This window comes from Rhamphochromis sp. 'chilingali' (genome assembly GCF_963969265.1).
Source record: "Rhamphochromis sp. 'chilingali' genome assembly, chromosome: 12".
NCBI lineage: Eukaryota > Metazoa > Chordata > Actinopteri > Cichliformes > Cichlidae > Rhamphochromis > Rhamphochromis sp. 'chilingali'.
In genome coordinates, this window is record NC_137939.1 from 19,960,450 (window position 1) to 19,983,933 (window position 23,484).

The window sequence follows — 23,484 nt, forward strand, 5'->3', positions numbered from 1 at the left end:
GTCTTTTAATAAATTCCTAGATTTGTGGACGGACAAACCCAAAGTAGGCTACCCGCTGTAACCGAACAGCTCAGCTCCCTTTGATGGAGAGAAATCTCCGCTCAGACCGCTTAAAATCTCATTTTCCTATATGATCTCCGATGACAGATTGAGGAGCGGCAATGATCCCCCCCCCTGTCCCTCTCTCTCTCCTACTCTGGCCCTCCTCCATGCCTCCTTTCCCCTCCCTCCCTCCCACACGCATTCATAGTCTACAGACCGACAGGCTGGGCGACCCCCCTCCCCCCCTTCCATCATTTTCCCATCCCTTACTCGCTTCCCTACAACAAATATGGCCGCGAAATCTGACGGTGCACCCGTCTCTCTCCGAAACGCAATCCCACCCGAGTGCCCCTCCAGGTCGGACCCGCGGCCTCCCCAGCGCCGTCCCGACGAGCAGCGCTATACCCTCTCGGACTGCTGCTGGACGCTGTGCGCCCTTCTGGTGTTCTTCGCGGACGGGGCCTCAGACCTGTGGCTGGCCGCGGACTACTACCTAAGGAAGTACTACCCGCAGTTTGTACTGACTCTGGTCTTTGTGATAGTCCCGTCCGTGGTCGTGCAAGTGTTGAGCTTCCGATGGTTCGCCTACGATTTCTCGGAAACCGTGGAAAGCGGCACTGCCGCGGCCGCCGTGGTGGCAGCGTCGGAGCGCGACATCAGCACCAAGGACAGCGGCGAGCGGGGCGCTGGCCGCTCTGCCGCGGCCGGGGTGCTGCCAGGGCCGGGCACCGGGGGAGGAGCCCGGGGGTGCTGCAGAGTCTTCGTCTGGCTCTTCCAGGCTCTCATTCACATCTTTCAGCTGGCACAGGTCTGGAGGTAAGTCAGAACACTCAAAGCGTGATCTGAGCCAAGGGGGGACTACACATTGTGGCTGTGTGTGTGGGGGGGTCTTTCAAAGCACAGCATCACTCCCTGTAGTTATGAAACCTAATCATTCAGGGAGGACTGCGCCCAAAATGCCAGAATATCTTTTTGTATTGTTTGACGTCTTTCATGAGCATGGAAAGGCAGATTTAGACTCCACCCTTCCACTCCCCCAACCCCCTGGCTGGCTTCTAGGTCAATCATCTGTCTGAAAATCACCAACTCATCCACACCAATCCCCTTCAAATGAAGTAAAATGGGAGGAAAACAAGAAGGAAGAAAAATCCTCTTGTCTGTTCAGTAGGAGGAAGGAGCCTGACTGCTCAAGAAGAAGGATAATAGTCATAAATGTCAGGAGAGTTGCTTCACATTTACAGTGATACTTGCCTCTCTATCACTGTTTGGTGTATTTTTGGTTCCTACCTTGAGGCTCTGGCTCTTATGTTTGCAAAATCCATATTCTCAAACCTCCCAACAGTTTTTTCCCTTCGAGCCATGTTCATACCCAAACATGTTTAATTACTGGGCGCTAAAAACAAACCGGTGTACACTTTGGCATTGTTCTCAAATAGATGGCAGTAGGTCTGTAGGTCAGCTACTCAAGCAGTGATGGTGAGTCGGTGCTCAAGCTTGGAGTGCCCTGATAGGCTTTGACAGGTTTGAACTGCTGCCAGCCAGGAGGAGCCATTCATCCAAACTGTAGTAGGTGGACGGTTAGACAAAATTACATTCAAAGACAAGTTGTGTTTTGCAGACATGTCGGGCTGTTGTAGAAAGAAAGATGCAAATCAGTTGTTTGATTTATCCGTAGGCCTGCATAATCTCTGTCCTCTCTCGCTCTCGCTCTTCCTGCCTCTTTAGACAGCCCTATGGGTAATAACATATATTGATTCCTTATTTCCTCCTGGAGACTAGTGTGAGAGAGCGTGTCCTGGATCACATTAAAACATTGTGGCGGCACAGAATTACCGGTAATGCCATTAAAGCTGTGGTGCGTGCCCCCTTCATTGCCGTTCTGCTGCTGCTGCTCTCAGAGCAGCGTGTCTGCACATTAAGAGGATTACCGCTGTGTGTTTTACCCTCAGCTGTTAACTCAGGAATGAGCCGTCACTGATACACAATTAGTCAGGTGAACCGGGATCAATTTGGGCCGGCTACCAGAATTGAATGTCAGTGCGCTTGAGATGTGATACGGGCTCGTGTCACACACAGGGCGTGCGATGACACTCTTGTGTGGCTGAGTCTTTGACCCTCGTTATTGCACATATGCTCTATTTTCCCAGTCTGTTCCATCCCAAGGCACGCTTTGTGTAGCAGGGACCAGAACAAAAAAAGGGTTACACAATCTCCCCTGTGGTTCAGTGGGCTTGTTGACATAGGGCTTCTCTGACCCTTCTCCCCGAGGCAATTACTGAGGCGATTATAGCATCAGTCCTCCGTGACAACCACCGGTGATTTTCCAACATGTAGATGCTCTGTAGCGATAATCGTTTACACTCTGTATATTTGCATAGTGCAAACACATTTGTGCAGAAATATGTGTGCTTTTCTGCAGCATCCTGTTTGGTACCTATACAAGGTCACTGCAGAACGAATGGAGGTGGGACTACATGTCAGCAAAAGCTCAAGAATTCAACAAAGGATTTGCAGCGAGCTCTTTTCTCCCTTCTAACCTTCAGCCTTGAAGGTTTTCTCTCCGCAGCTCCTCGTATTTTACTTTTTCTGAACTCCTTGGACTTATTTTATTTGAAGAGAAACTGGAGACAAGCTTCACACATTCCCCCCTCTGATGTCTGTACTAAAATTATAACCACAGAGCTGCTTAGTTCAGTTTCAGTTTAATCTAAATCCCAGTGGGGCAAGTAACCAGCTTTCTGGCAAGAAGTACTGACAGCTCCCAGAGTTTGGAATAATGAGTTATGACTTCTGAGAGTCTGTGTTTGATGTCCAAAAGTTTTTGAAGCACAGCATTAAAGCCTAATCTGCCTTTTCCATCTCACAAAAACTAATGCACCGCTGAAAGTTTCTGAAATATATCTGCCTCTGATACTCAGGTATGTCCACGCCTTGTATTTGGGCGTGCAGAGCCGCTGGCACGGAGACCCAGAGCGGCGTCACTACTATTGGCGCATGATGTTTGAGAGCGCTGATATCAGCATGCTTCGTCTTCTGGAGTCCTTTCTGAAGAGCGCCCCTCAGCTCGTGCTGCAGCTCACCATCATGATCCGGGCCAATCAGGTGCTGCCCCTTCAGGGTAAGTGCCCCCAAAACGACCAATCACCACAGCCATCATGCACATGATCACATCAGTCAGTCATGAGTCTGCAGCCCACACTGTACGCACGCTGTGAGCGATGAGTCACTTGAGCTCGCCTCAATCAGGCTCCCACTGAGATGAGGGAAGTGCATTTTCTTTCTGTGCTACATGGTGAGACAGTTAACTCACAGCCATTTCTATCCCATCTTACTCCTCTTGCCAAATCTCTGTCTCTCTTCCTCCCTCTTCTCCGCTCTCTCCCCAGGGCTTTCAGCTTCTGCCTCACTGATATCCCTCGCCTGGATGATCTCCTCCTACCAGAAAGTCCTGAGGGACTCCCGAGACGATAAGCTACCCATGACCTACAATGCAGTGATAGTTCAGATTCTGTGGCACTTATTTACCATCGGAGCTCGCACACTGGCGTTTGCCCTCTTTGCCTCCGTGTTCCAGCTTTACTTTGGCATCTTCATCGTGGCCCACTGGTGCATCATGACGTTTTGGATCATTCAAGGCGAAACGGACTTCTGCATGTCCAAATGGGAGGAAATCATCTATAACATGATGGTGGGTATTGTCTATATCTTCTGCTGGTTCAGCGTCAGAGAGGGGCGCACCTGCTGCAGGATGCTCATCTACAGTCTCACTGTGTTTGTTGAGAATGTGGCGCTCACCACCTTCTGGTACCTGTACCGCAGCACTGGCGAGCGCCAGAGTACCTTAGACTTTTACGCTGTCATGATGGTGTGCGTGGTGGCCAGCAGCTACGCTCTGGGCACCTTCTTCATGTTTGTGTATTACTGCCTGCTGCACCCTGACGGTGCAGTTTCAGGGTGGAGTTACATAGTGGAGAAGGAGGTGCCCGTGGAGGCTCTGGCCTCGCCAGCCTCCAGCCTCCCTCCTGACCTGGTAAGCAGCCCTCCCAGGACCCTTCAGAGAACTAAAGGGTCAGACAGAGAGCCGGGGATAGATGGGGATGTGTTTAAGGTGCGGCCACCTCGGGGAGCTCAGACCCCAGTGCCTCATCTCACACCCAGGACAGAGGGCCCCGTCATCCGGATAGACCTGCCCAGGAAGAAGTACCCCGCCTGGGACGCTCACTTCATCGACCGTCGGCTGCGTAAAACCATCCTGGTGCTCGAGAGTGCTGCCCCCGTTACACCGAGGATTCAGTACCGCTGCCTGAGCACTCCCAAAGAAGTGATGGAGTACGAAACCACCGTGTAATGCGCCGATGGTGCTGTGACTCAGCTTGTTCCTGTGTGGACATCCTGCCTTAAATAAAAATGGCAGGAGGATGACTCTCACTGAGTGGTCAGGTTTAACTCCACACTTACTTAACAGCTCTCTGTTCTGGCCACAAACAGCCACATCAGGGGATGGAGTGTTGCGTGTTTACTTTCTACATGGGGCAAGATTCTGCGATATTGTCTGGTGACGGTGCATATTTTGGTTTCTGTATCATTTCTCAGGTCAGGATGTGTTACAGAAAGATATGGAAGGTAGAGAGGATCACAGGCAGGCAGAGAAGAGGACCTGTTATCAGTCAGAGGCAGAAAGTCCTCCTCGGCGAAGGTGCTTCAGCAAATCCTCGTCAGGTGGTCGACAACAGAGACAAGCCTTCAACATGCATGATTATTTATGGCAGCTAAAACTCAAACATCACCGAGTGAGTAGGTAGACTCGCACTGCATTTTTAAACACCATCTTATGTAGATGCAGCACGGTTAGTGGTCTCCCGAATCACAATTTTCCATAGCTATTCACTCATGTTGAAGGAGTCTCTGAAAATGCTGTTTCTAATCCAAAGGGCACATCAAAAGCAACATTTGAGTTGAATGTAAAAACAGTTGAAAATGTGATTATTTGTGACAAGGCTTTGAGCATTTTCATGCTGTTAGTGGGATTGTCATCATTCCTGTGACACTATATTTGTTTTTTGTTTTTAAGGTAAGCTATGTGCGTGTTTACAAGCAATCTGTTATTTTGGGGACATGCCATCACTATTATAACAAGATGCACCTTCCTCCAGAATGTGTATGTACTGAACACTGCATTTTACAGGACTCAACAGCTGTATTTTCATACTGCATCCATCTTCCACAACAAAAACAAAACAGGACAGATGATACTTTACATGTAAAATACTGTAAAATGAAGAAGTTGTTGCAGAGGGACAGCACTGTCTGTATTTGTACTGTATTCATATTTTGTTGTCTGAACAGTGTTTTAAAAAATAGCTGCAGACTCCTAACAGAATAGCTTTGATATTACTGATGGTACAGGCATGTAGTACTTTTGGTAGCCCTTTATTTTGCCAGTCTGTGATTTCCTAATAATTTCCTCAAAAGCTTTTTAGGACTAGTTTTGTAGTTTGGCACAAGCAGATCAATAACATCCAGAGAAATTTTAGTGAACATATTAAAGCACAGCATTAAAATCACTTGTCTAACTCCTCTTCGCAGATCTTTTGGGTCTTATAGGGTGTGGGGCATACCCCCTGTTAATTGGGTGTGTGTTGACACATCACTCTAGAGCACAATCCTATTAGGATCTGGGAAATTTGGATGCTGGCGCTCCTCCTAGGGCTGTTTATTGTGTTCCTTGAAAATGAGAAAGGCCATGTTTGGTGCATGGTACATAGTCTGGTTTGAGGAAATCACTGCTACAGTAGCAGAGATGTGAACAGAGGCAAACAGACTGTTGCCTCTGTTCACAAAACAGACTCCTTTTGCGCTGTGTTGTGAAAGCCTATTGGCCGAGAGTCTCCCAAAGAATTAATTCTGCTGACGACAATCAGAAAGTGATGACAAAGCTTTTTGGTGCCATTCGTGGGCAGCTGAGAATCTTCAGCTTCACTTTTATATAAAGAGGAAAGAAAGAGAGCGCTTGGAGAAAACTAAGCAAAATCACAGGACCCTTGTAAATTGTGGAAATATTGTACTTATTACTTAAATCCAGAGTCGTTCTTCTTTTGTCTGTAAGGGGCAGATATTTGAAAAAGGGACTTTATTCTTTTGAGTAAAGCTCAAAGTTACATCCACGTGAATTCCAGTCCACCCGTTACAGTTTACAGTTTTTTTTAGTATATATAATTCATTCATTCTACGCTAATTATTGTAAACAGTGTTTTTGTATTTGTAGACAAATTGCCAACAGCTTTACACGTTTTGTTGACCTCCTGAAGGTTTTGGATGCATTCTTGTAAACTGTGCATGTGGAGACCGAAAGAAGGACTGGGTTTGCAGTCAACTATCACCTGAAGAGGATTTAGCTTTTTAGAAGCTTTTATTTTAAAGTCACCTGCGTAAAACAGTGATCAGTGCATGTAACTGGAACTCTTGGCCCAGATATCAGATATGAGTGAGCCCTTTTTTATTACAATTTACCCCAGTGTAATAGCAGTTTACAAATTCACCTAACAAATTAAAGCTTTCCAGTTCGGACCCTTGTGGTTGCGGGGCATCCAGCATATAAAATCTGCCAAATTAAACATGCAGCACTACCTCCTGTCACGAGTCACGACCCCGTGAATTAGGGAGCTGCTGAAAGTAGCACCACCCAAATTGAAATAATTGTTAAAAATGGACTGTTCAGCACAGTCCATTTTTAACTATAATTAGTGACAAATTACACTGAATTAAAGTCATTTTACATGAATCTTTTGAGGAAATTATTTTTAATTAATGGACTTATAAAATAAAGTTTTACCTTCCTTTCTTTTATCAGGGTTGTTTTTCTATAGAATAGTCACACAGGAGAGATTTTCTGACTTTTGTGTGTGCTAGTGTGTGTGTGTGTGTGTGTGTGTGTGTGTGTGTGTGTGTGTGTGTGTGTGTGTGTGTGTGTGTGTGTGTGTGTGTGTGTGTGTGTGTGTGTGTGCGCGCTCACATACCAGCATGTGTATGGGTGTATGTGGGAGAGTCCTGCCGTGTCCATTTAAATAATTTGAAGCTGTGTCTATGACAGTTTTGTTGTAAACACCGTCCTTTAAGCTGGTTTTTCCCAGATGGCAGAAACAAAAGAGAAAAAAAAAAGACCACAGAGCACCTTTACCACGCCTGCTGCAGTCAAAGAAAAAAAAAGCCAGAGAGGCTTTGATTATGGTGCTAACTCAATCCATCAATAACAACCACACAATGTACCATAAAATGAGTTTGTTGTGGCAGGAGTTGGGTGGGGCTGTACCTCAAACACAAAAGCTAGAATCTAAAAGCCTTAAGCTGGTCATGCCAGACTGTTGCTGTTCAGAGCAAGAAAAAAAAGATGGAACAAGAAGGTGGAGATGATTTCATGATGTTGTTGTTGCTAAAATAAAGAGCAGTGTGTTTACCTGACTATCTGTTACTATCTTTTTGCATAGATAGAGGGTGAATGACTGTAATGAGTCGGAACAACAGGCTAGATGTAGGCAAACAAACATTGATTTTAGTCAACCAAAACATGATGACAGATAAAATTCTATCCATGTGCATGTTTCAACCTGCAGCATGTTGATAGAGGTTGATATTATCAAGACTCAAGACTTTTTTTTTTTTTTTTTTTTTTTTACATTGATTTAATACTTCAGTCTTACAGTTGGTGGTGAGAAGTTTACATACACTTGTCACGGGCATCAATGTCACGGTAGTTTGAATGAACTCTACTAAGAAAAAAGGTCAATTATTCAGCCAGACTTATGGCAGAAGCAGGTTACAAAAAGTATTGATCGATTTGCAACTTTCTAAGAGATATTTGATCAAATGTTAGTGGAGGTGAGTGCATAAATTGAACCTGTATGTTTACTTTTAAGCCTGTTTGGATTAGAGAAAACCTGTGCACCCAATTCTTGTTTTTTTTAAGTCCTTATAGATGTAAGCTGTACAACCATTCCACTCTGAAGAAAAATCACTTTAAAGAAATCAGCAAAAGCCCCAAATTACCACAAAATTCATGCCCATGATAAGTGTATGCAAACTTCTGAGCACAGCTGTAGATAGATACTTCAGAGGCAGATCGACAGATTGTTCTGATTAGATTGAGTCTTAATCCCATCTCTGCAGGGGATCAGTGGATTATCAGTACTAAAGTTGTCAGTACTACCCACATCTCCAAACATCAGCACAACACAATCTGCCCCCTCTTTGGCACGCTGCTTGCAGTGTAATTCCCTTAAATGGTGAAGGAAGGAAAGGACCTATTGATTGCTCCCACTCAGGAGATGGAAAAGCTTTCACACTTCAGTTTCTGTCTCGGAGAAACACTCACTACGAGACTATAAGTGTGGAACCAAAATGCAAATATTGTGCTAACCGTCCCATTAACTGTGCTTGCTGCAGTACAATGAGATAACAAGCAGCCGAGCTGTCTTTGATCTCACAATTACAGTCTCACGCTCCCACTGACTTGTTCACAAATGCTAAATAGGTGCTGCTGTAATTTTCTCAAAAGCCAAACAATGGTGTGAAAATATCACTTCAACATTTATTTCTCCTAATGAGTCACAACTGTAAAATCACAGGCAACCATACAAAGACGAGGAATTTTTTTTACAGCTGTCAACGACATCCTGAGGAAAGCTATCTGGGGTGTGAACAAAATGAGGAGGAGGAGCGCTAAAGCGATGACAAGATCAACTGATATCTGATCTATCATAAATTAAAATTTAAAAAGTAAAGAAGAAATGGCAGAAACACCCTTCAACCATGTTACAAGCTTTAATGTTCAATAGTTTGTCCACCAGAGGCCACTGTGCAACTTGGTGCCATATGTTTAGAACACCACAAACACAAGAAACAGCTGATCTGGGCAGAGTGTAACTGAGTAATCCACGACTTGTGACAATAAAACAAAATTATTACATGGTTACCAGTTTTAAATAAAGTGTTAAAATGAACAATTTCCCCACAGCAACGGGGTTTGTCTCCACTATAGCCCCCTTTTTATTAGTACCTGGGTCAACTCGACACAGTTCACCACAGTTTTCGGAGTTTTCAATTAAGTCATAGTACCTGGTACCAGGTGCCTGTTTAGTACCTGCTTGGCTGGGGTTCCAAGCATACTGAGCAGGTACTAAAATGTGACATCATCAGACTCCATGCCACCGATTTGCTGGTCAGTAGCGATGAGTCTTGAGAGGATCTCAAAAAAAATCAAAACCGCCATTTTTGAGGGAACAAGGGAAATGGCTACAAAAAACAAAGCCATGGTCCCCCAAGTCTAACGAAAACCACAGCTCGAGCAGCAGGCATATTCTTGCATCAACGTCCACCTTTGTTCTAGCATTCATGTCGCGTAATAATTATGGCACAGGATGCTCTGCAGCATTACTATGACGACAACCACACACACTAGGTGGTACTGGATTGTAATGAAAAACCAGTCGATCCGAGTTGAGTCGTGGCAATCCGTGGCGATACATGACCGATCTGTGCCGAGTCCATCCAAGTAGGTACTAATGGAAAAGGGGCTTATCGGGCTGGGGCTTTTCTTTGTGACTTTTGCATGTTTTCCCCATGTCACCCATTGTCTCTGGGTACTCCAGCCTTCTCCAAAAAACTTGCAGTTAGTGGGGTTAGGTGAATTGTCTTTCTGTATTAACTCTGCAACAGACAGTCAACTTGTCCAGGGGTCATCCAGCTAGGATAGACACCCCTGCAACCCTGAATTAGATAAGCATGAAAAAATGGTTAGGTTAGCAAGGACTCATAAATAATTACACGTAACATGTGTTAGAAAAATCTGTTTATTTTTGTGAATCTAGATGGAAAAATATCGACAGATATATGATATGTTAAATCAGAAAATATCGGCACTGGTATCAGTATCAGTCTTTAAAATTCCTGTATTGGGTCACGCTCTAATGCAGACACAATAATTAAGTAAAAGAATAATGAAATACTTGGATTTTATTCAACAGAAGTGAAACACAAACTTCTTAGATGGTCCGGCCCACACAGGAAGTCATAATGTTTGATAATTCAAACACAAAGGAGATATCCAGTTAAAAAGTGAGTCCTAGCAGACAGCTCCCAGCTACAGTTACTTGGGTCATCATTCATTCACCCACACGTCTTGAGTCATTCCCAGGCCAGATGAGATATGTAATGTCCCCAGTGAGTTCTGGCTTTACCCTGGGATCCTTTCCAGTTGGGTGTGCCTGAAAAAACCCCCAAAGGGAGGCATTCGTTCACCTATTAATCAAAGCAGGACTTTAGGCCATACTAGCATTCAAGTGGATGACTTATAAATAAGTGTGCAGTTGTTATCAATAGGAAAATGATCCAAAGAGAACAAAAGTGTTTTTGTGCAAGGCTGTCAACGTGCTTTGCTATAGCTAATGCTATAAAGTTGGACATTTTAAGATGGCAGTCTTTGGAGACTGATTCACTTTTGGAGTCAGCCTCAAGTTGAACCCTAGAGGAAGTGCAGTTTTTTTGACACTGTTGCATTGGCTTCTTTCAGCTCCAGAGACTGCTGCTTGAATATAACACATCTAGAAAAAAATGTTTGCTTCCTTGTTGATTTTCAGACTTTCTTTTATGATAAAACACCAAAACATTTATAGAGCTTGAATGCTCAATAAGAGTGGAAAATTGCTAAATAAATGTCAATAAGTACATTATCAACATTTGTAGATTACACCAGCTTGACTGAATGTTTTAGGAATCGCATGTCCATAAATGGCCTATAGAATCTCTCAATCCAGCCAACATACATAAAAATCAAATAAAACTCCCAAATCAGTAAGATGCAGCACTATGCTAAACACACAGAGGTAACTGACGGCAAAATTCTTTAACTCATTTAAACTGCAGTGTATTTCATCAGAGACCTATGCAGTGTTGCATATCAGACAACTAGCCAAATTGAAATTATTTAAATGCAACTGGAGCCTTTAGGTGGATCTGGCAATTCTATTCAGGCCCTTCGTTTAATATTATTAATAAAATTTGTTACCATGTTTTGATGTGAAAAAACACTCACCCACCTTTGATTACATTGAACACATTTTTTTTTTTTTTTTAAAGAAGATTGTTAGATCAATTCATTAGTTGTTAGACCTTGATGCCCTCGGACTGAAAAATATTTATGCATATTCTGATTGATATAATTGATTAGTTGTCATATATAAAAGCCATTGAATATTTCCTTTGTTACTAGCCCCCTTCCCACTGTAACATTACAGCCAACCAGGTACAAGAAACTAGAATATTTTGGTGACTATATCCAATCCCCTATCAGTATTTACACGATTTAATTTGCATAATCACCCTCAAAGCCAATCAGCAAACAGAGAGGTGGGGCAAATATGCTCTTACCGGTTTCGCTTTGCCTTTTCGTTCAACTGCCACATTTCAAACTAGAATGGCGACCGCTCTCTGCGGTCTACAGTCCACTGGCAGTAAATCGGCAAAGACTCACCAAGACCAGCGCAGAAAAGCGAAGGACTCCCGGCGAAGACAGGCTGCTCTGCTGTTTCTCAGTAATATCTCACTCGACGGACGACCCCAGTGTCAACCTAGCGATGGAAATGTCGACCAGAAAGCCGCTGAGGAGCCCCAACCCAGGGACAGAGACTGCGGTGCCGCTGTTGTGCCCCAGCCGTCGGATAGTCAAGGACCTGTCGCCCAGGTGACAGACGTCGCCGCAAGCGGTAGTGGCTCATCCTCCAGTTTCCCAGGGGTGGTCGGTCCGGGTGGACCTTCTTTGGTAATGTCCGGGCCAGGTGCTGTTGGAGCTAACGAGGTATTTTTGGATAATACCAGTGCGGCCGAGACGCTAACCCCAGACACTCCTCTTTCTCCCGTCCCGACCGGACACCCGCACTGCTCCCGTGTCAAGTCAACGCCCGCCGCGCTCAGTCCCGTCGGTGCCGGTAATTCTCTGGATTCACGGCAGAGGTGAGCACATTAGTGATTTATGTGTCAACATGGGCCTTTAAACGGGGCTGCTGACTTCCGTAAGAGACGGCACCAGCTGGTATCTTCGGGGGAAGTCACTTTGATTTTAATGGGTTCCAGCATTTTCGGTATTATTAGCTATCAGTAGGTCTAAATGTTAAACACGAGCACTTAAATCAGGGTTATGTCTCTGTAATCTGGTCAAAAGTGTTCATTTGTGTCCTGAATTAAAACGATAATGTAACATGTTCTATATTCATGTCAGAAGTTGGGGAATTCATTTGCTACGCCAGACAAAAACGATCAACAAAACATATGACATGACAAAACAGAAGCTGAAGTAAAATAAAGGAACCCATTTTTTTTATGTATATGTATACAAAATATAATAATAAAAGTGTGAATATAATATAATCATAATCGCAACAGAAGTCTGTATTAAAAGCTATATGTAATACGAAGAGGAACAGAATGAATAAAAGTCTAAAGGTAATTTTTTAATTTCAATAGAACAAATAACGTGAAATAGCTCAGTGCATGAAGTAAAGCACATTTTTTAACACTCTGTGGTGAAAATACTCCAAATAATTCGCCTTTACCTCCAAACCTATAAGGCAAAGAGATTTGTGATTACAGTGAAAGTCCTAACACGTGCACACTCTTTGTTTGGGTTATGTTGTGAAAGCATTATTAATTAAAGTGGTGTTTTAATCAGGCTGAGGAATGTCTCTGGCTCACCGGGACCCAAAGTGCCAAAGAAAGTCCACTTCATCAAGAGTATGAGGCAGTACGATACCCGAGGATCCAGGTGAGTCTCAGAGCAGTGTTTGTACACATATTTCCACCCAGATTTTAGCAGAGGAATGTAAAAAAATGCAGAAAAATCTGTTTAATTTTTAAATAGGCCTTAAATATAGCAGCGTTGTACTCCTCTGTAATAAGCTGCTTATCTGGTGCACAAGCTGCAGAGGAATAACAGGGATACAGCTGCAGAGTTGTGATTGCTAAAGTGAATTTAATCACCCCTGGAAGCTTAGCAAAAGCCAAAAGAGGTGCAGTGTGGAAATTTAACACCCCATTACGGCAACAGTAAGGTAACCCAGAGGGGGCCAGGGAAATGAAATGCCACACTGCTGGCAGCTGGTTGACCACAACAGCGAAAAAAGAAATATTCTGTCTGTAAACTTTGGCACAAACATGTCAAATAATTATTTTTTTTAATCGATTATCTTACTCCCCATTTGCCATCCAACATCCACTGTCTACTTCATATCCATCCCCACATGCATACATATGTGTGTTCAGTGTTTTCTGCTGGTGCGTGCAAACCAATGACAATCCCAAACTGTCCCACAGGTTTGGCTTTCTGTTTCAGTTTGAGGCAGACACACATTGCGTGTTACTTCCTGAGCTGAAGGGAAGCTCTCATTTAGAGTTTATACCATAAGGTAATTAGCACTAATAGAAGTCAGTGTTGTAATACTGTTCCCCCCCCCCCCAAGAGATTTGGTATCTCTCCGAGGGTCAGCCGGGCTGCGTGTTTACAGCTGAGTGTTGGCAGTGGCTGCTGACTGTATGTTATTGATGTTTTTTTTTGTGGGGAGCTGTTTTTAGTACGTACTGGTTGTGGTGCTGCTCAGTAGATCAGTCTGTTTGTCTGCATTTCTGTCAGCACAGAGGAGTCCTCGTGAGTGTTTACTGTGTTTGCTGGTTGCCTGTTCCTGGTTTGAATGAATCCAGCTGTAGTTTCAGCCTCTTGTGTGTTACCAATACATTCGAGTTGCACAGAGGTTTATGCACTATATATAAGAAGAAACACAGAATCAGCTAATCTGAATTACAAACCCCAAAATACATAGAAGTTGGTCAATATGGCACTTTTTAGGTCGCCTTAATGTTTCTGCAACCCTCATATTGTACCAGAGATGGCTGAAAAATACATTTAAGGTCTGTTAAAGTTTGAGCATCGATATCTTGGGATATTATAATGTCAAGAGCAGAACCGCTCTAGTTATATGTATATGTATAAATATAAAGATTTGTGTAATGTAGAATAACAGAAACAAACCGTGCGTTGGATGTTTTATCTGTTTTCTCATATTTCACTGGAGAAAACTTTAGAAACTGTTTTTAGGGTGAACTTCTCAAAGGTCAAATCATCATGCGGGAAAGGTGGCAGCTGAAAATCATTCCACTGAAAATCAATCAGTGGCTCCCACCTGACTCCCTCATAACCAGCTGTAAAATAGAACGAAAATCACCAATATTCAGAGTTATGGACTCGCAAAGTATAGAAGTGTGGGTCTATTAGCCAAAGGCTTAGGCTTCAGACTACCAATACATGTTTCAGTCATTTTTTTCCCAATGCTGGCTCTATGAGATGTCACTGAGAGCAGATATCTCTCTACTCACATGGATCTTGCCTTTCAAACACTCTCATTTACTAGGGGCAACCATTCAGAAGAATGCTGTCTCACAGGGAGCTAAATCAGCTTGTTTCAGTAAGATAAATAGGGATTATTTTCAACTGTGAATCACACAAAGCGCTCTAGTAGAGCCTAAGGACAAAATATGGAGCTGGAAATGAGCAGAACACGTCCTCTTTAAAATATTAATTGAATATTTGCAGAGTTGCTGTTATTAAAGCAAAGAAAACGCTCTCAGTATTGGCATACCTGTGGTTTTTATGCCCTGAAAAAACGGATTGTGATCCAGATTTTATGAATACCTCTGTGACTTGAATGTAATGGTTCCCGCCTCCTGCTTTAGGTTGTTGTCGAGAGCTGTGTAGCTTTAGTACTGACAAGCGCAGAAGCGGCTGTGTGACTGATTTTGCCGTCGCTGCAGCTGATGAGTGTTCGTGTAGCTGCAGAGTAGTGGTGACTGTAGCTGTTGCTTGTAGACTGACACACCATCTGTTTTGTCTGCCTGTACTTGTTGTGTCCTGCAGGATCATGCTGATTTGTGCCAAGCGGTCGCTTTACGCTGCTTTCTCAGTGCTGCCCTATGGAGAGAGTTCAAATATCAGGTACAAAGAAAGCACCATCCCAAGCAGAGAGCACCCATCCTTCACTTTTATGTTTCCATCCTCCTCCTGTTTGATCCATATCATTCTCAAAAGGGCAGCGAGTGTGCAGGAGTGGGTGGAACGGTCACATAAATGTGTCTTTTCATGAACAGTGACCCTAAGCTGGAGGCTCAGAGGCAAAGACTCTCCTCGGTGGTGGCTGCTGATCTGCTTCCTTCTCTGGAAGGTGTGGAGATGGGTGCCTGTGGAAAGGTGAGTGCCAGCCTGATGTACTGCGATACCTACAGTATACACACGATTGAAGCTCTGCTTGTGCTGTGACTCATACTCATCTGAGACTAGCACACTGTAACTTGCCACTGAAGATTGTGCACTATATTAAAAACATACCAGACATTGAGTAGATCACTAGATCAGAGGTGGACACATTTTTATTTTCCAGAGCACTTTATTAACTAAATTATGTAAACTCCATGAAACTGGTAGACATATCAGGTTATTTTTTCTGGGTGAAAGTGTTTCCTGCACATAAAGAATTTTTTTTCCTCCATATGGAAAAAAGGGCTGCAACTTTGTGTTTTAATGTGAAGAATTTTGCCTGACTCAAAATGAGCTTAAATTGGGTGACCATGCATATAAGCACAGTGCATGTTTACTGCTAATTCTGGATATTTGATAAACATAAAAATCTGTTTTATGCTTGAGTAAATGAGCGCTCTAGCTGTTAAACCTGAATAAATATCAGGTCAGAGTCATTACAGTCAGTTGCCTCGAGATTCATGAACATAGTGCTGCCTTGTATTGATTTTTAATTTATTTCATTTATTTATGTATTTTTGGGACTGGGAGTGGACGTCGGGGACCAAACTGTGATGATTTGCAGGCGGCTTCTATCCTTCGAGCTGTACTTTGCTCATCTGTGCAGTATATTCAGAGTTTGTCAAAACTGGATTGCCCTTTTTGGGGGGGAATTGGACGAGCAGATTGTTGTTTGGTTTCTTTGTGTTTGTTTGTTTTTATTGTAACTAAATATACTGATGAAAAGGTAGATACTTGACTGTCTCGTTATTCCTCAGACGGTGTCCTACGCTCAGTTTCTTTATCCAACCAATGCCTTGGTGAGACAAAAGAGCGGTGGCAGCAGCAGCGGTGGTCCACCAGATAACTGCACAGCCCAGACCCCTCAGTCACGTTTCCGAGGCAACGGGCAGAAGGGCTTCACCCCTGCTCGTCTGAACAACAGCGCGGCACAGGACCCATGTATGAAGCTTACAGATGTGTGCCTGCATCTTGATCCTAACTGACCGGAGCCGTAATTATTCACTCGTGTGTGTGTGTGTGTGTGTGTGTGTGTGTGTGTGTGTGTGTGTGTGTGTGTGTGTGTGTGTGTGTGTTTTGATTTCAGATGTGGAGGAGGTGGTGGAATATGACCCCAACCTGCTCAGTGACCCTCAGTGGCCCTGCGGGAGACACAAGCGGGTTCTCATATTTGCATCATACGTGGTGAGTGAGGCTGCAGCTCTTACTTTCATTATCAGCTAGTCGGGGAGTTATTTATCAGATCGCAGCAGATGAAACCAAGCAAAACAAAAAGAAACTCGGGGGGGGGTTCATCTTACAAGCTAACTTATAAACACAGGTTTATAATAGAGGTGGTGTTCGTTCATCATCGGTTCGTCTGTGGTGTTGTTTTTGCCATCAAAACTCAACTAATTTTAACTGAGGAAATAGCATCCATGTCTCATTCACATTTTGTGTTTTATACCAGACCTCAGTGCAACTCACCAGTTCATCCACTCTGAAATAAGGCATTTACCACCCCTCCTGCTTCCCTTTAAGCCATCTTCATTCTTATTGGCTGTCCTTCCTCTGGTGGGTGGGCCAGAGGTGTTAATATTGGAAATCTTTGGAGAATTCTCTGCAAATTTGGCTGTAGGAGTCCCAGGAGGAAAAAAACGCTCATAAAAACTTTTTAAGTGTTTCTTTTTTTTAATCAGCTTAGACCTGTGATAGTTATAATTGCATTTTTATGTCCCTATCCCCACTGAAATTATAGGAACTTTAGATAATGCTTAAAAGTAAGTTCCCAGAGGAGTTCCAAGGCTGAGTGCCTGTTTTAGCAAACTAGAGATATTCTCTCCCTTGGACATCATATAAAAAACCTTCTGAGCATACACCACCTTGTTCCATGAAATCATCTGCAGCATGTGACAGAAACTAAAAGGTCCAAAATCTAAAAATGTTCAGCTGATAACCTCATAGCAGTTACAAACGAGAGCAAATGCTGACTGGAGCTGAGGCTGTTAAATGTTTAACTCTGTATCTGTATTGCTGGGGATGAGAGAAACCTGATTTTTACAGTGAGGTTTGTCCTCGAAGGAGGCGCTTTCTCTGCCATGTGAATGGATAACCAGGTTACTAATAAACCTTTCCACAAATGCAATACAAAAGACTGCAGACATGGAAAGTAACAGTGGAGCAAACACAGAATGACAACACAGAAAAGTAAATGTTTGTGTGCACGTTTGTTCTTACGACTCAATCCAAAACTCCCAGATGTCTGCAGAAGTCTCCCAAAGCATTTCTTACTTAAAAAAAGCATCAGAGGATATAAAAAAAAAATCCAAAATAGTTTCCCTCATGTTTTTGTATCAGATTCCAGTCTGCCACAAGTCATTTCACATCCAAAAACTTGAAATGGGATTGTTGCAGCAGTGGATTGTGTTTGCAGGAGGCTGCTCAATATGTTTTTGTGCAGTTTCATTCAGCACCACCACACCCAGAGCAAACACTGTACATGCTGCTAGCTATAGAAGCTAACCCGCCTGTTAGTTTCTACCAAGAGATGACTTCTGCAAATAGCTACATAAATAAACTTGGATCCAGGTGGGGCTCAGTTGATGAATTTGTTATTAATCTTTGCTGGAAAGTAATGAAAAATATATATACAATGAGAAATGATTCAAGGCACGGCTGTTCCTCTGGTTTTCCATGACGCTGTGGGCCGTGATTGTACACAGTGTTACATATTTTAAAAAAAGTCATGTCTGGAAAATTTTTTTATTTTAATAGAGTTAATATATTCACTGAAGCATGCAAAATGCTACCTTCATAATATAGTTACAGAGTTACAGGCCCTCAGATTAGACACAGAGTGGTTGAGATTTGGCATTTTATTATTTTTATTTACCTTTTTTAAGTATATTTGAGCCCCATGACTTCATAAATACAGTAGATATCTACATGAAAATTTTCAAAGCAGAAAAAAACAATCACGTTGTTTAATTATACCAACACAGAGGGAATCACGACTAGGAGATCAACCTGACACTTAAAAAGAAGACATTTCATGTGACATAACCTATTATTGGCCAATTATCAATCCTATGATATGACCGTGAGATGACCCTGAAAGTCTACCCAAAATGCACTTTTTAAAGTGTTCTTCAGTAAATTATTAGAAACCAGATCAAACATCCAGGGTACCAATGCTTGTTTCTGTTCTCAGCATCACAGATATTAAGTTGCTATTAGCAAAACTAACACCAGACTTATAATCACATTGGCTAAAATATCATGCACCTTGAATTATTTATTTATTGTAATTTTCAGTAGTTTCCAGGAAAAAGTATTAATGAATGTATGAAATGACCCCCACTTGGAGTCAGATGAGGGATCCTGAGAGGGTCAGCTGATTTTATCTTATTCTGTTTGTTTTTTTTTGTTTTTTTTTAATTGAATGACCCACGTTTAATTTTATATATAAGGGCAGATGTTATACTGACAGGACTGCACAGATTCATGTTAAAGTTTTTTTTCATGTGACTGGAGACATGATGATACACAGGTCATAAATATCCCCACACTTTCATTTTAGTCTCTAAAGCTTGGCTGCTGGAAGTTTAATATGACGGTAAATGTATGACAGTCAAAAAAAGCACAACAGGGCTTCTTTGATAGTCTTAAAATGAGCTTGATGAGTCGTACAGAAGCTCAAAGTGTAGACGACTGTGATGGAAAAGCTCCCGTCCTCTCACTCTCTGCTCTGTTATGTGTCCTCAGGCTTACAGTAACCATGTTTTCTACAGCAGGTGTGAACTTTTCTCCGTGTCCTCTGTGACCGAGTTTCTCTGAGTTTCCCTGGTTCTTTGTCTCGCCCCATCTGTCCTCCTTTGTTTCAGAAATCAGGACAGGCCAGTTTCATTTGCCTTGTAAACTGTTGTAAAGCAGTTCTGCAGTCATGTTGAAGAGTAAATAAACCCTTTATCTCCAGCTCACATGATTTTATTGTTCCTCAGCTGACTGCGTCACTCGTCTCTGACCTCCAGCATGAGTGTGCTGGTGAAGCAGTCCTTATCAACACAAGCAAAGCTGAAACGCTTTACTGCGGCTGTTATTCCTGGCAGTTCCATATTGACACGGTGGTTTTGTTTTTCCATCTCTGCAGACGACGGTCATTGAATACGTGAAACCATCTGACCTGAAGAAGGACATGAATGAGACTTTCAAGGAGAAGTTTCCCCACATTAAACTGACACTGAGCAAGATAAGAAGGTGCAGATTTCTCACATTCCTCTCTGCTTTTCAGAGTTTGAGCCTTTTAAAGATTCGGCCTCGGTCTGTAATCTGGTTCAGAGTGTACACACAATACGCCCTTCTTAGAAAACTGATGACTGTGACTTCTCACCTCCTCTAGCCTGAAGAGAGAGATGAGGGCCGTGAGCGAGGAGTGCGGCCTCCAGCCGGTGACCATAGCAATGGCTTTTGTTTACTTTGAGAAGCTGGTGCTGCAGGGACGCCTCAACAAGCAGAACAGGAAGCTGGTGGCGGCGGCGTGCGTGCTGCTGGCTGCAAAGATCAGCAGCGATCTGAGAAAGCCAGAAGTTAAACAGCTGATTGATGTGAGTAAAGTTTCCACTCAGAAAACAAAACAGGATGTGTTTAAATGTAACTACCTACCTTTCTCTGCTCATACGAGAGCAGTAACTAGTGTGCAGTGTAGTGCTAAAACCAGACTTTAACTGACCCACAATCATATAATGCAGTGCATTCTTCAGGACCAACAGTTGGGAGAAACAGAACAGTTTTTACAATAATATAAACTCAGCTCTGCAGAACATCTGCAGTCTCAAAAAAGACTAAAACCTGTAGATTTTCTTTCACTTAGTTTTTCTAAACTCTTAATTTTCATTTGAGTTAACGAAAATGTTTTATAATAGCGAGTTTTAAGTCAACTGTGATAATCGTGGTCTGCATACTGCCAGCTTTCAGTTTAACTTTTTATTAACGTAAGCTAGCTGTGGATAGCAGCTGAAAACTGTTATGACTTCTATTGTCATTTTTAACTGTAAGAAGAAACTAATCATTAGTGAAGGTTCAGTTCACTACATTTACTTTACAGGTGGTGAACGGGCCTGCGGGTCCAGTCAGCTGGACCCAAGAACCTTTTCACTGGTTTGGTGTAATAACAGGCATGTAGTGCCATTAAACTTAAAAAAAATGAAGAAACGTGCACTGCTCTCAAAAAACCCAACACATTTTAAAACCTTATTCGGTGTAAAGTCGACAAACTAAGTCTCGACTGTGGAGGCAGAATTGTTGAAGTAACTTTAGGTTTAACCCTGTTCTCAGTGTTACATGTTTGGCTCATGTCTTACTGTTATTCCCAAGATCAGTACGTACAAAATCTACGCCTACCAGCCAAAAAGTTCTTTGGAAAATGGTGTCGCCTTTCATGGAAGATCAGACCTCAGTTCAAACATAGGCTCCTAATTTTTCCTGTTAGCAGAGGGTCATTTTAAAACACTTTTATCTTTCTGTGAACCTTAATACTGTGAAATAGGGCAACTAAATCTTGCACTTACTGACCTTTTATATGAATTTTTCAAGGAGGCTAGTTTGAATCCTGTCTTTCTATTTGATCTGAGAGAACAGTGCTGAAACTGTCTCAGTGTCACTGTTTTAGGAACACATCACTGTGTCGATGCTTATAAAATATGCATCCAACAGGAGGAAAGGCGAGGAATAAATCTGTTTTTTGATTGATGCTCAACAGAAAGAGATCTAAAGCTGTGCACTGAGGTCCGCAAACTGTTTGTTAGAGATCTGATTGGTCAGTAATTGGTGGTTTCTTACATGCTGAACTCTTATGTTGAACAAAATATGCTTAAAAATAAGTTACCATGACAATGAACCACCTTCATAACACTAAAGAAAACCTGAAGTTAGCTTAATAATATGGAGTCCTGCTTCATGGTGCAGGTCTATTTAATAACAAAAAAAAAAAAGAAAAAGATATCACAGATCATTTAAGTCAACTGTTGGCATGGACAAAGCAACAGGACAAATCATCATCATCACCACCTGTTTCTTCCTCTGCTTTTTCTCTCCGTGGACGAGCAGAAGCTGGAGGAGCGTTTCCGCATAAACAGACGCGAACTGATTCCTCTGGAGTTCCCGGTACTGGTTGCCTTGGAGATGGGACTATATCTCCCCGAGAGCAAGGTCATGCCGCACTACCGAAGGCTGGTACAGCAAGGTTAGACCAGACGTGGCGGAGTAGGACGTGCACATGTGTGGCGTGTCGACCAGTTTATAAGCTGTGGTGTTTGAAATAAATACTTGTGGTACTATTTATTGTTGCTGTACATTAACTAGGTTACACTCAGACTTGATGGCATGTGTTTCTCTCCCTGAATGTCTTTTTGTAGGTGTGACGTTCTCATGTTGATCCAGTCATGAGCTCTATGTTAGAGATGTTCACTGAGCACATTAATGGTGCTTTTATTTTGGTTTCTTGTGGGTTTTTAGGATGCCACCCTGTTTTAACGTCTTTGTAAAGGTACGCTGTGTGTGTGTGTGTGTGTGTGTGTGTGTGTGTGTGTGTGTAAAAAAAGGAAAAAAAAAAACCTCATGTGCACCTTTCTTGTTACTATACAGCCTGTATAGTATTTATTGTAAAAGACATATTGCTGATTTCTTTTTTCTTTTTTAAATGCCTTGTAAACCCACTGTGACGCTGAAGCATTTTTAGCAATGAGCCTGAAACATGACACTGTAGATCGTAAGTGGGAAACATCTTTTCGGGGAGAAGTGGCCTTTAATTTGTTTACGTCCATTCGATATTTGTACTATGTCTCACAATTATCCAGCCAAACTCTCGTATTTACCGCGAATAGTAAGAAAACATCAGACTCCTGTGGCAGCTCTGTGTTCTGACTTTGGTGTTGGTCGTGCTTGTATCCAGTATTTCCACTGTGCTGTGGTGTCACATGCAGAGAAACAGGATGATGGAAGTTTCTTATTTATAGTAAACATTTTTTTTCCTCTTGTTGTTTTTGTTTCGTGTCATTACCCAGGGATATGTTTTGTAAAATGCACTGGTTAGTTATCTTTTAATTCTCAGGAATTCTTACTTTTTCTTTTCTTTTTTGGTGCAGTCACACTATGGAAAAAGGGTTGGAACAAACTATGTAAAATGACCTTGAGAACGTTGCGTCAAAGACATTTTTCAGGCTTGCAGTCACTCAGTTTCAGTCTTCAAAGAAACTGAGTTGCAAGCAGTCTGTTAGCAAATGAATGATGTTAATTATATGCAATCAGTTTGTGATAATGTGGGAATTAACTATCTGTTGGATCTACACAAAAATTCACATGAACTGTTTTTATTTAGAATCCAACCAGGATCGCGTAGATTTAAAGGATGTAGTTGCGTGTCCTGTTCCACTCACTGGTGCAAAATGACTCTGCCAACATGTTGCAATCAGTCTGTGTGTTTGCAAATAATTCCTGTCTCACTGGTAAACCTCGAGCGAGTCTAAATTTAGAGACTTGCTTCTTTAGAAAAGGTGACCTGCAGTTGAAAGCGGTGGCCCAGATGTTGAGGGTGTAGCGCGCCGAACCTCTCTCCAAAAGCTGAACATCGGAGGTTGTCAACCTATTTTACTCTAGTGCGACTGAGCCGTTAATCTTTTGTAAAGTCAAACCCAAAGACGCCGTAGCGATCATCACTGGAAGATTGTGGTGTTTTCATTGTGACTCCATGAATAGATGAACCGGACGGTAGAAACACGTCAAGTACAGACAAAAAGTGCCTGAAATCACAGCGGCAGTGAAATTGTTAATGATCGAAGTGACATTTCTTTGTCTTTCTGTGGTTGATCTTTAAATGTTGGTCTTGTCTGGGAAAGATAATCTGTCTTCTTACTTAATGGTGATTCAGTTTACTGTGTTTGCCTGATGTGATTAAATTTAAAAAAGTGTTCAAAATAACCGATGTGCAGAAAATGTACGGTTGTTGTCGAATTGTTGGATGATCATTGTGTGTTTACACTGTTCCGTAAAATGAATGTTTTTAAAATATATTTTAAGACACTGAAAAATTAAGTTTGACTTGTCTTCTTGGCTACTAA

General features: G+C 42.5%; 2 protein-coding genes across 2 annotated transcripts; both read left to right on the top strand.

Moving 5' to 3' along the window:
* Nucleotides 1–246: 246 nt before the first annotated feature.
* On the top strand, nt 247–7,494 carry xkr7a (XK related 7a). Its single transcript, XM_080900172.1, has 3 exons — nt 247–858; nt 2,961–3,160; nt 3,429–7,494. The coding sequence occupies exons 1-3, from the start codon at nt 332–334 to the stop codon at nt 4,388–4,390; spliced, it is 1,689 nt and encodes a 562-aa protein (XP_080756298.1). The 5' UTR covers nt 247–331; the 3' UTR covers nt 4,391–7,494.
* Nucleotides 7,495–11,199: 3,705 nt separating this feature from the next.
* Nucleotides 11,200–23,446, top strand: cables2a (Cdk5 and Abl enzyme substrate 2a). Its single transcript, XM_080897967.1, has 9 exons — nt 11,200–12,045; nt 12,761–12,853; nt 14,996–15,073; nt 15,226–15,325; nt 16,150–16,333; nt 16,479–16,576; nt 19,521–19,627; nt 19,770–19,974; nt 21,476–23,446. The coding sequence occupies exons 1-9, from the start codon at nt 11,510–11,512 to the stop codon at nt 21,614–21,616; spliced, it is 1,542 nt and encodes a 513-aa protein (XP_080754093.1). The 5' UTR covers nt 11,200–11,509; the 3' UTR covers nt 21,617–23,446.
* The last annotated feature ends 38 nt before the right edge of the window (nt 23,447–23,484 follow it).

Coding starts and splice junctions, on each gene's coding strand:
- xkr7a (XM_080900172.1), top strand. CDS start 332: ATGGCCGCGAAATCTGACGGTGCACCCGTCTCTCTCCGAAACGCAATC. Junction 859..2,960: donor CAGCTGGCACAGGTCTGGAG/GTAAGTCAGAAC, acceptor TCTGATACTCAG/GTATGTCCACGCCTTGTATT. Junction 3,161..3,428: donor TCAGGTGCTGCCCCTTCAGG/GTAAGTGCCCCC, acceptor CTCTCTCCCCAG/GGCTTTCAGCTTCTGCCTCA.
- cables2a (XM_080897967.1), top strand. CDS start 11,510: ATGGCGACCGCTCTCTGCGGTCTACAGTCCACTGGCAGTAAATCGGCA. Junction 15,074..15,225: donor GGAGAGAGTTCAAATATCAG/GTACAAAGAAAG, acceptor TTTCATGAACAG/TGACCCTAAGCTGGAGGCTC. Junction 16,577..19,520: donor TCATATTTGCATCATACGTG/GTGAGTGAGGCT, acceptor CCATCTCTGCAG/ACGACGGTCATTGAATACGT.